Source organism: Cygnus olor, chromosome Z (assembly GCF_009769625.2).
Source record: "Cygnus olor isolate bCygOlo1 chromosome Z, bCygOlo1.pri.v2, whole genome shotgun sequence".
Taxonomy (NCBI): Eukaryota; Metazoa; Chordata; class Aves; order Anseriformes; family Anatidae; genus Cygnus; species Cygnus olor.
Window position 1 is genome coordinate 1,732,406 of NC_049198.1, and position 12,427 is coordinate 1,744,832.

At 40.7% G+C, this 12,427-nt stretch overlaps 1 protein-coding gene across 10 annotated transcripts in view; it reads right to left on the reverse strand.

Annotated features, from left to right (window-relative positions):
- DCC (DCC netrin 1 receptor) overlaps window positions 1–12,427 on the reverse strand; it is a 423,032-nt gene that overhangs the window by 224,492 nt on the left and 186,113 nt on the right. For all 10 annotated transcript variants that reach the window (XM_040540170.1, XM_040540171.1, XM_040540173.1 and 7 more), the window contains 2 exons: window positions 6,671–6,821; window positions 6,160–6,296 (listed from right to left, as the gene is read on the reverse strand). In XM_040540170.1, the coding sequence (XP_040396104.1) occupies window positions 6,160–6,296; window positions 6,671–6,821 (288 nt within the window). The remainder of the gene's footprint in view (window positions 1–6,159; window positions 6,297–6,670; window positions 6,822–12,427) is intronic.

Below are 12,427 nucleotides of genomic sequence, written 5' to 3' on the forward strand. Positions count from 1 at the left end.
AAGCCACTCGAAAACTTCAAACTGCTCAAGAAGCAAAGTAAGATTTCAAACAGGAGTGGGGGAAAAAACACTATATGGGAGTTCTCAAAGATCAGGCTGCTGCTCACTTCAGTCCATCACCACTACCAGTACCAACCAGCAACCACAGCATCAGCTGGGAAAGGTTTTTGGTAGATACATGTATCATAATATGTGCAAAGTGGATGCTTCTTCCCAACAGAAAAATTAATTCAATGTTGACTTGAATGTTCCCAACCTTAATTCAGCGTTGACTCACTCCGTAAATGATTTAATCCATCCTGAACTTCTCACCCACACATGTATGTAGAGATATCTAGGTATACAAACACACACACAAATAGAAGAGAGACCATTGAAACCCTCTTTTCTACGTTGTTCAACATTCTCGTTATCCAATAAAACAACGCCAAGTCTTGATTCAATCTACAAACCTGTAAATCCTGAAGTTATACTCCAATAGGAAGCTCCACAGATTAATATAATCTTTCCAAGTGGAAAAAAAAAAATCATTTCATCAGCTTTATATCTGCGTCAGAGATGTTAGCGCTTGCACCTGCCCAAAATATTCTGTCTGTCTCGACGGCACTCAGTCATGCCATGAGTTTTCTGATTCATTAAGGGTGCTGGATAAGCCAGTGGTGCTGCTCAGACTGCTTGGCTGCCTGGTTTTACGTAGTTTAAGGTTAAAATCATCCATCAGAATGTCAGGCATGTTCGTACGTAACAGGAAAACTGCAAATATTTCTTTGCAAAACGCTGCTGATTCCAATACTTGCACTGACTCAGCACTGCTCCAGAGAGGCCAGGAATTTAGTTATGCATATGCTATCTTGTAGCCCTTCTTCAAGTGTCCTATTAATAAAATACTCTTCACACATCAGTCTCAGCAAGGACAGCTCCTCTCCCCTTCCATCCCTTGAATCTGTTGCCACGCTTATGTTTTTCCTCTCTTCATTTGCACCCCTCCAGAAGGCAGAACAAGTCTGAGATCAAGAGCAACGAGAATTTACAGTAAAAAAACCTGTCAGAGCTCAGACAGCTTTACCAGGGGGAAACCTGGGGTATTCTGTGGTGTTTTGCAGTTTACTGTTTGTGCCAGCACAGACCCCCAGTAGTGCCAAGAATTCATCATTTCTGTCAGAGGGTTACGCAGCTCTGCTGGTACTGTGATATTTCATTTCCTAAATACACAAAACCTTTGAATGAAGCAGCTAATAGCCTGTATCCAGTCTCAGAACATCTCCACAACATTATTGTACTGGTTATGGGGTCTCTAGTTGCATTCATATTGGTACTGTGCGACCATACCATTCACCCCAGTAGCACAACGCAACAGTAGGTAAATGATTTCCAATAGAAACGTTTTGGCCCCAGTCCCGTAAAATTCATTTTAAACACTGTCCAAATTCATTTTTTTCCTGGATGGAAAACCTTACTGCCTCCGTGAAACCAGTGAATGCCATTGATTATATAATACATTCGAAAAATCCTCTAAATAAAGTGGGAGTGAACACAGAAAGAGGTATTGATCCATCTCCTCCAACACCTTCACCTTAGAAAGACTGGATACATTTCCACAGGTAAATCCCTGATTTCCAGAGTTTGGATTGCCTATCCCACATCGACACGCTGAAAACAAGTCCCTTAGCATGGCCAAATTTCAACATTTGACTTTGATATTCTCAGGTCACGCTACCCCTGATTTTCTCTTATCACACGAGAAAAAGATGTGTTTCATCGGCCTTCTGGAAAAGGGTGCCAGGACAACACCTTGGACTTTTAGGTTGGCTTGGCTCGACAGAGGAGCTGTAGGGACAGATAACCTCTGTTGCCATGCCACAGACTCAAAATCAGACCTGCGAGAAATATAAAGAATAGTATCAATGTTTTAATTTACACTTTTTTTTTTGGTATTAAAATTTCTAATAAAAATGAATGGGAGAGATTGGGTTTTACGTTCATGTGTCTCATTTTTGCCTGCCAAAAGCCATCATGGGACTATCACAGATTACTGCACCAGCTCAGATATACATACGTCCTGTTCCAGAAATAACTATGAACTCAGAGCAGGGAATAATAGTTTATTATTGTGTTTAATTTCTCCAACCAGATAGCAAGACTTGAGCAAGTTTAACCCGTTCCACAGTGCAGGGTCACAAAGGAACAGATCCCCAAATCAGTTTTCTAGGGTTCACCAGCTTGGGTAGAGCTGCTGCAACACCTAACCCAGGGAAGATCCATCTGCTTCTCTGAGGTTTATAATAGTGGATCGTCTGCTATAGTTCAGAAATTATTTTACGATGGGTACAAGGCTGGGTTTGACTGAATATTAGCAGTAGTCTCTAACTGGTTTTGCAAATCTTTCAGTACTCGTGCATTTGTGCAATGTTAGCTTAAGCAGCACGCAAAGGAAGTGTGAGGAGGTTACTCATTTTTCAGGCTTTCACTGCTCTGTCAAACCACATTACGGCGATGCAGGCTTCCTTCTCAATGCTGCTCTCTACCTAAATGATTCACACACAAGAACGTGATCCATGCCCGCTTTATTCAGTACTTCCCACGACCTTGATCTCCCGATATCCATTTTGCTGGTGGAATTTATGCAGCGGAGCTCGAAGTAAAACAAGAAAAAAACGGATTTGACTGAGATGCAGAGTGCTTACAATCGTTCATTCTTGTCAAAAAGACCTAGGTGATTTCATAAGCCACTTCTCACACGGCAGCAAACCTTACTTTTGATATAGCTTTTCTTCCGCGGTGGCAAACGAAACCAGTGCTAAAAACACTCCATACTGAAAACTCCCTCGTGAAAGGCATTTGTATAGATGACTGCAGTGTGGAAGTATTTTTTAAGTTGCTTATACCTTATACATATGGATGCATAGTAAAATTTAGCAATAGTTTTTCCTCCAAACATCATGTCAGATTCATTTTTTTTTCTTCAGAAGATGCTGTGCTCTTCTCCTACCGTATTGGCACAGCTATAATAGCAGCTTGCTCTTTGATGCAATCAAAGGACAATCCAAAAAGTAAGCAGGGAGAAAAAGAAAAAGTTCATAGATATTCAGATCCTATCATACAAATTTATGACCATCTACAAAAATTTTACCGAATTCGATTCTGAAACTCCACCAGGACCTGAAACCCCAGAAACAGGTCCCACCACCAAAATGGGCTGAGTATGTCGAAATAGGATATAGAAAAGTTTTTCCTACATTTATGTCACTTTGAGAACATTTAGGCCATTGAGGTAGGGTGTTTTCTTTGCCAAAAACAGCAGACTTGCTGAATAAAACATGGAAAAAAACATCAAAAACCCTTCTGAGGACATAAAGGGTGTAAAAATAAAAAAAAGGCACTTCTCAAAGTTAGAAAATACGCAGAAAGGAATTGTAGTTGAGTCTCGTTCATACATCTAATCTTCAAACATTTGTTTAAACTCTAAGTTCCCTAAAGCTACTGAGCACGCAGATGATTTATATATTAAATAGGTAATCGCCACCAGACCTTTTAATATTCATTACGCAGGGAGACGTGGCTAAAATATTGCCAAAAGGCCACGCTACAAAATCACGATTTAGCAAAATTTATCAGCTCTCCTTGCAAGTTCATTCACACCTTGCAATTTTAAGCCTATGTCCAATAAAGAAGTTATTTTTAGCTTTTGAAAAGAACTAAGGAATTCCACTGCGCGGTACACTCCATTTCTTGCGAACAGCCTCATTACTTTAAAGATCAAAAGCATCTTGCCACCACGTGATGTAACTAACTTTGATCTGACGCCGTCTACCCAGATAGATTTCAGAAAAGATAATTATTGGACTTGTTTTTTTTATTTTTTTTTTTTACGTCTCGCTTATCCCTCTTCGCACTACAAATGCTTCAATAATTAAAGGATTACATCAATATTAAAAAATGCAAGTTTGGCAACAAAACGCAGATCAGCGATTTACAGTTTGTTAACTAAACGAGCGTATTAACTCTAAGGAAACATATCTCCATTTGTATCTAGCACAACGAAAATAAAATTATCAATTTGTTGTTCTGTTTACGAGCTACAACAATTACATGAGAAACTTGGTACGTTTGAGAGTTTCCTACTGGTAAGGATGGATTCAACAAATAAACAGATTTGTAGCCCTGCTGTATTGCTCCAAAAAGACAGATATCAGGGGATTGTCATCATCATCTGCTGAGTTTTAGCCACTTAATAACATTTGAATCCTTTGAACAGTTGCTTATTAATGCAAACATACATGAACACGACGCTTCGTTTTCAGTTGCCTGTCACAAAGGAATGATTTACTCATGAAAACAAGAAACGCACATAAATATTGTGCCTTTTTTATCTGCTCCGAATTTGTAAATTCCTCGGTAACATATGTGAAAAGGAACTTAAAGAAAAAAAAATCAACCCAGCTCATAGCAACTGCTTCTTTTATATAATACAAACACAGGGAGTACAATTGAATTGTGCCATGGCAATGCAGTTTTGGCTTCCTCTTGAGATTGCAAAGAGTCAGCAATTGTGGCATCTTTCATCCTTGTGCAGTTCTAGGTTCATTCTTAGTACTATCTTGGCATTACGTTTCCTCCTTTTAAAGTTTTTCATTTCTGTATTCGACCTTCCAGTTGTGTCATACTGCCATCACATACCTCTCAGAATGCTCAAGAAAATTTATGCGCCTTTAATTTCTACATGACACTTACAGAAAAAGGCGTAACGTAGCTATGGCTAGATGCATTATACACCAAATGCAGGCAGGAATAAATTTTTCAACAGCTATACAAAGGACCTAGGTGCAAAATTCCTATTAATTTTTATGTGAATCACATGGCCATAAACAATCTACGCAAGAATCAACACAACGATCATCCAGCCACAGTTGCTCTTACCAAGAGATACTGCTATTGATACTGATACTCTATTGTTGGGGAGAAATATTAATCTAATTTCTACTTCCCAATCAACTCTTAGTCACCCACTGCATTCTAGATTTGAACTCAACATCTTTCAGTACAACAAGTACACTGCCCAAGAAGTCACCTGCCTTTTTTGTATAATTCCTTATAATGAAAACAATTTCACAAGTTGAACTTCTGCAATAATAAATCCACATTTTTATTTTTACCCAGTAAAACAATGTATTCTGCTAACGTACCCAAGGAAACAGAACTGAACCCTCTATCATCAGCAATTATTATATTTTATTACAGCTAGATAAAAGGATATTGTTGTACAAGCACTGAATATCCTATAATCCAAATTAAGGCAGTATTCACTAATGAAAGTATTTTTATGCATAAGCTTTAAAGTCAGAATGTAAAATGAAGAGTACATTGAAATACATTATTGTTTGACTAAGAATTAACTACGTAATATTTCAGATCTGATTGAACAACACTGAGGTACTCTGCTACTGCTCAAGGGTTTAAATGAAGAAAATAGAAAAAAAGGCAGCTCTCAGATCTATACATTTCTTATTCATTAATAATTGCCATGAAGAAGGGATGTGTGACTTGAGATCTGAGAAAGCAGGTTCGGACAGGAGGGTGCTTCCATAACATTTAACAACAGGAACCCTCAGACCATCACTGCTGAGCGAGTACTTTCACAAGTTGACTTGAACTTTCGGTATTTTGGTGGAAATACTCTAACATACATTGACTTTTCTTACCTTAATATATTGACAGTCACACACGCACCCTGAAGGACAAGCCCTGTTTCTGATCCTAATAATATTGCAGACCCATCCAGGAAAACAGGGCGCACTTGTCGAGCAGCTACAGACCTGATTTTCACCCATTGTACTTCTCACTGCGCACAACAGTGACATGCATTTTAACAGCAGAAATAAGGCTTCAGGAAGCAGAAACAGAGGGAAGGACCATTTACAGAACACTACAGGAGTTAGCATCCAATACCATAAGATACTCAGCAACAGCAAGGCTATAAGACACAGAGGATGTATCCAAAGATTTATAGGATTTGGTTTCCATGGGTGTAAATACCTGATTGTTGCGAAGGAATTGTACAGTTTACAATTACTTGGAGTTATGGAAATTAAGTCTTTGTGAAAAAGGCAATGATTAGAAACATTCCTGGAGAAGCAAAGCAGGAGTAGTTCACGTACTCACCCATCACTGACAGTTCTGCCGAGCCGCTGCTGTTCTCGTTTTTGTAGGTGACGACGCACGTGTATGTCCCTGAATCATCATCGGTCACGTTTGATATGAGTAAGTTACTGCCAGCCAGTAATGAATACTTTTTGGACCTGAAACATTGATATTGTATGTTTGCAGTGCGTTAAGATGGGATCTCTATCCAGCAAAACACACATCGTAAATTATTCCACAAGTGACTCTCAGCTGCGATTTTTGCTGTTAATAACTTGACACTTCCATTTTAAATACCAGCCTAATAATCCATTGTAGCAGGTGACATTTACGATCGAATTCCACCCTCAGATTTGGTGTAGAGATTAATTACATTGGCAGGTAAAAAACTGGGCCAGTGACATTAATATTTAGGAGAAAATTTCACGGCCTCCAAGTCTACCCCACTGAACTTCAAGTATTACTCAATGGTTTGCCTTTAATTTGCTCAAGGTAAATGTTATGATATGAAAGGCACGAAGGGGTGAGCTACCTGATGGGGAGCACTTCCTCTCCTCGCAGCCACGTGAAGGTGGGAGGGGGGTACCCAGAGACGCAGCACTCCAAAACAGCATCCTTCCCTTCCATGGCCACCACGTTGGACGGGCGCTGCAGGAAAAATTGTTGCCTGTGCAGACCTGGATCTACAAGAGCAAAAGAGGTAGTTAAGTTTTTTTTAAAAAAAAAAAAAAAAAAGACATTCTTTTTGTTGGGGAATGGGGCATATATAAAACAGCTGATCAATAACGGCCCCAAGAGACCACACTTTTCACAGATTCTTACTGATGGAAAAAAATAGAAAATCATAGTACAGACATAAAAAGCGTATCAAATCACAATCCTAGAGCCACTTACGCGTTGAACCAAGGGAGCAATTTGCAGGCAGAACAATACCAGCTTTCAGCAAGGTGAGAATGGACTGTTTATAGCCTGGTATTAAAGCCAGGGCTCGGAAAGCCACAGGAAGAGGCACAGCCACGGTAGGAAAAGAGAGATGTATGTGAGGTTGTAAGTGGTACTGGATTAATGACGCTGTTTTGGAGTTGGAAGAGGGAAGTTCATAAATATGGTGAGGAGAGAGGAAGAAAGCTTCAAGTGAAGGAAAACAGCACATAAAGAAATAACTTGAAAAGCCTGAACAGAAAAGGAATTAGGAGAAAGATCAGTGCCCCAAGTTACCCTTTGCCTTACAAAAGGTGTCCACGTGGACATGCCACGTGTCTGAAGCTGTCTCAGATGGCCCTAAACACTTACTTGTATAAAACCAAGCCAAGTTCAGGGTGCACGTCTTAGGGTGAGCCAAATCTTTCCGTCAGCACCAACCGGACAGTTTTTAAGACACCCACACTCAGGTAATGAGCTGGCCCCAAATGCCACCCGTGGTGTCTGAAATACCAGCAAGCAGAGCCATACGCCAAGGAGGTCTGCTGGGTTTGTTTGCTTTTACATGAGTCTGTTCCTCCTCTAAAAAACGCTTTCATTTTCTTATCGCAGATGTTGAAGCAAATGTGCTGGACCACAGCCATCAAACATTACTCCTTGTTTCTGACACAAACATAAAAATTACATAATATAAATGAATATTCCTACCAAAATTAACAGCTACCAGATCTTCCAAAATCATCTCCAAGTAATTAACTGGTTCTCCCGTAGAAGTAGAAAGAAACAGTAAGTAACTGCGTCCATTTCTTACGGATTTACTACGGCATATTTCAACTTCGTACTGGAACCAGATGGACAAGCAGTTTCCAGCCATCAGAAGTACAACTGGTGCAGAAGTTAGCGCACACAATTCAATAGCTTCAATCTGTGAAGACATCCTACCTGATGTCCTGGTTTTGACTAGGACAGAGTTGATTTTCCTCCTAGTAGCTGGTATGGTGCCGTGTTTTGGTTTTAGGAGGAGAATTATGCTGATAACACACCGATGGAGGTGTGCGGGGATGGAAGCAGATGTCTGTCTAGTGCTTTGTCAAACCACAGCAGCTGGTCACTGCGATGCCTTTGGTCTATGAATTGCCCAGTACCTCTTGCAATACACACAAATCTTCTCATCCCTTAACTTTGTCCAACTTATTCTCATTTAGGACAGCTCCTTTTGCCTCTCACAGCCACCTGTGCCCCAGCAGTGCCTCGCCAGCTGCTTCTCTGCTCTACAAACACCCCAATGCCTGGAGGAGGGAGGGTGCCACGCTCTACAGTCGTACGGCGTCATCGCTTCTTGCTCCGTTCAGGATTCACAAACGCCTTGGGTTGCACGTGAACTTCTCTGACCTCTCTAATGATACAGCTGCTAGCTGAAAAGCCACACGGATACTTGGGAAAAGTATCCAAGGACATCCTTGTAGATGTAGACATCCGCGATTTCTTCTCAAAGAACCAAAATCTTGAACAACAGGACGGTGTTAATGCTAAAAAAAAAGTCATCGGCCAAAAGGTCTGCAGACCATGGGCTGTGAGCTTCAACACGAGGTACAGCATCGTTTGTATGATCTCCATCCACTTACACTTGGAAATGGGGTTAAAAATATCACTAAACATGTACTGGGTAAACCCTGTGAAAATATGGATTAATGGCACGACAGAGCTACTTCAGGATCAGGTTGAGTTGTCTGATAAAAGTGCTGAATGTTCCACCAGTACAACCAGTTATTCCCACCTCATTACAAAGAGTCTATCAAATGATATTTTTACATCAGAAAGAAAGGAAAAATGAGTGAGATTTTAAGATTAAATGGTCATTAAATCTTTTCTCTCCTACAGCACAGGCCATGGATTTACATCCAGCCTGAGCTCAAAAATATGTTTGAATAAAGTGCATTCTTTGAGAGGGCATCCATTCTTGATTATCAAGATATCAAAGTTCTCGTTACGCCCTTCTCCAGCTGATTAAAGAGCACTTAGTATATTCTCCCTGACAAGGTACTCATAGCCCATAATCAAGCCCACACAATCAACCAGCCACGGGCCAGCTTCGGCGAAGGACAAAGTGCTGTGCTGAAGCCCTGGCTCCGCTGGAGTCATTGACTTCATTCCAGCCACGATTTCATCTCTTATGCACGAGCGTGTCGTTTGTGGCCTGAACCCAACGCCGCGGTGCCCCCATCAACAGGGACGTGCCAGGACACCTCTTGCTCTTTTTCTCACAAAGCTGCTCTCTCTACGCTCCCAAAACTGTTAGCGAAGCACTTGATCATTTCTCCCACCCCAATCTGCAAAACTGCTTCGCCATATGGTTTTGTTTTTTCGTTGTTGCTGCTGTTTTGAAACCCAGAGGCTCTCTCCTGGCCTGATCCTGCTCCCCAGAACCCAATTTCCAGACTGGGACAATGCAGTGAGCTGCCCCCCACTGCCGGGCCATACAGCCCCATCGCTGCCAGACCCACACCTACGCCGGCAGCAAATGCTACATCAACCTCCCAGCCTGCAGTCAGCCCACCACGTTGCCGGCATTTAATACTGTTGATTTTAGCATATTTCTATACATTAGCGTTTAAGAAGGAACAGATCTCGCTAAAACTAATTACGAAGCAGTGAGCTGTAAGAACTTATTTCCCCAAAAACCAAGCAAAACCTCATTTCCTATGCAGCATTTTTCTTGAGCACACAATGCGGAGTAACGAGGTGCCACCATATATACACGTTTTCCATGCTCGTTAAATCGATGACATAGCTGAAATTTGAAACCACATATAGGATTTGCAAATGTGTATATGATTTTGATTATCCCCATTACCCTGATAGCTGAGTCTAACACACTATTTGCAAAGAAAGAAATACCTTCATAAGGCCTTGTTAGGATAAGTCATTTTATCTCGTTTTTACAGATGGTTAATGAAGTAATTGAGATGTTTTGTGAACCAACCACAGACCTATGCACATTCAGCAACATGGAAAGGTCCTGAATTAATTTTTTCTTCTTTGTGTCAAAGGCATAGCTGCTGTTACCCTATCAGCATTATTCCTTCACTGATCGCTCCCAACAAAACCTCAGATTTATGCCGATACATAGCGATAAGGGTTGAGGATGTATTTATGCTCATACCAAACTGGTCTAAAGCAAATGGATCTCCAGGTGCAACTTAGCCCCATCTTAGAGGAAAAATGAAATTGCAAGGAATTCACTCGGATTCAGCTCTGCAGATACAGCTCTCCAGCACACAAGGAGAAAAACCCATTATATTGCAGTATTTTAGCTATGCAGTGTATTAAAAAAAAAAAAGTACTTCCATAAAAATGTTGCGTGCTGTTGTACAGCATCTGACTATACGAAGCTATTTGGTGCTACAACGTGCATTTGTAAACATTCTGTTGACAAAAGTCTCCCATCATATCATACCCATGAAATTTTTCTGAGCGTATTTGGATAATACTGGACTCAGCCAGTACGATTTTATGTTTATTGCAGCAGTTTTTATATTGCAAATGGCAGAAGTGAGATGCCTTTAATGTGACACTGATGTGACGGAATATCTCTAAGTGTTCATAGTCGCATTTCTAAATTCGATTAAACGAGATAAAGATTTAGACCAACTAAAACCCAATTTTGCTCTCTGCTGTCAGCGAAGAAAGGCCGGCAAAATTCCCCGACCCGATCTCCCCATCATGCCTAGAGGCTGAACACTTAATCCCAACGAGAAAGCAAGGGTTATGGGCGAACAGTGTTAGAGAAATCTGTCATTAACGTGATACCGATCTCGCAATATACAGAATGCATTAAAATGTATAACCAGAATGCAGCCACTACTTGGAGATTTTGCTTTTTTTTTGCCTCCGTCTCCCAACCCCCTCTAGCATTTCCCTGCTCCATCCTTTCTGCCCTCCCCAAGCAACGCAAACTCGGCTCAGCAGGGCTGTAGGATGTGACGCGACCAAGAAAATAAAAGAAATAAGGACGCAAAGATTGTAACATTAGCACTGACACGCATCAGGGTGTGAAGACATTCTTCTTACTGAAGGAACTTCAAAATACATTAACTAAAGTGCGAGGAGAAATGTGCCAAGTCACTGCTGGAACATAAGACCGTACATCAGGGGTCCTGTTTGCAGCTTTAACGATGACTTCTTGTGTGACGCTCACTTTGCTCAACCATAATGAAGACAAAAATATTTACACTCCTTTACTTGTTCCTAGGTAAAAGAATAATGTAAGATTTATTACTCTAGGAGTAGATAGGGGACTCAGGTGTTTTGTATTTACAAGACAAAAGCAGGAAGCTTTCTCTCTATCCATTAAAGTTTTAGAGAAGCAGAATGAAGAACTACTCCACAACTGCATGAGCAGATCTGAGACAAAAACAGAAAGGACACATTTATACTCTTACTTCCAGCTGAGCAGCAGAGCCTTGGCAGACATAGTTTTAGACCTCCGTCATCCTTGAGAAGCAAAGACACGAGCAATTAAAAAGCAGTGCTTTGATCGAGGTAGTAACCGAATTCAGAGAAGAACCTAATAAGATTGTAGAAGTGGCCCTATGAATATTAGGAATATAACTCAAGAGGAGAGTCAGCCTCTCTCCCAGCAGTGTTTCACCCTCGTTCTGCTGAATACCCAAGATCAACCTCCAAGACGTTTGCCACAGGACTGCTTGCTCCAGCCCCTAGTCTCCTATGATGTGGACCCCAGGACTAGTCGCAGTGAAATATTCTTTTCTAAATTCTTCCCCATTTATAACCACCTCTGCATAGCGACCCACTTTCTTTACTACTCCTCACCTGATACATAAATATGCCTTCAGTAGCAGATTTCCTTTCTCTCCACTCTTGAACAGAATTGTTATGTGGTATATTAGAGAATAAACGATAAAGAATATATCCCTGGCTCTTAGTGAAGACTCCCACTAAAAAAATCTGCTCAGTAATCATTTATATTTTAAACGTAATGACTACAAATCCCATTTATCGTATAGATACCACATTGACGTTTGATTTCCTAGAGAAGAGGCATAGCAGAAATCCCCCCAGAAATCTACTATAGCAATGCAAATCACCAACAAAAAATATGTTTTTCATTGGTTTTCATACACCGATATAGACTAACTTTAATTGCATTGACCATTATTTTGTCTCTCAAAGATGACAGGCTGATGGTCCATCAGCCACTCAATGATCTATTTGTTTTTAGTATCGCTAGCTCCCTTAGTTTTTTCCTAGACCTTGGGAAACTTCAGTATTCAAAATTTATGGTCAACAATTAATGGTCCAGAGAATCTCTCTGCTCCCCTGGGAGCTACTTTTTATCTGGATACAA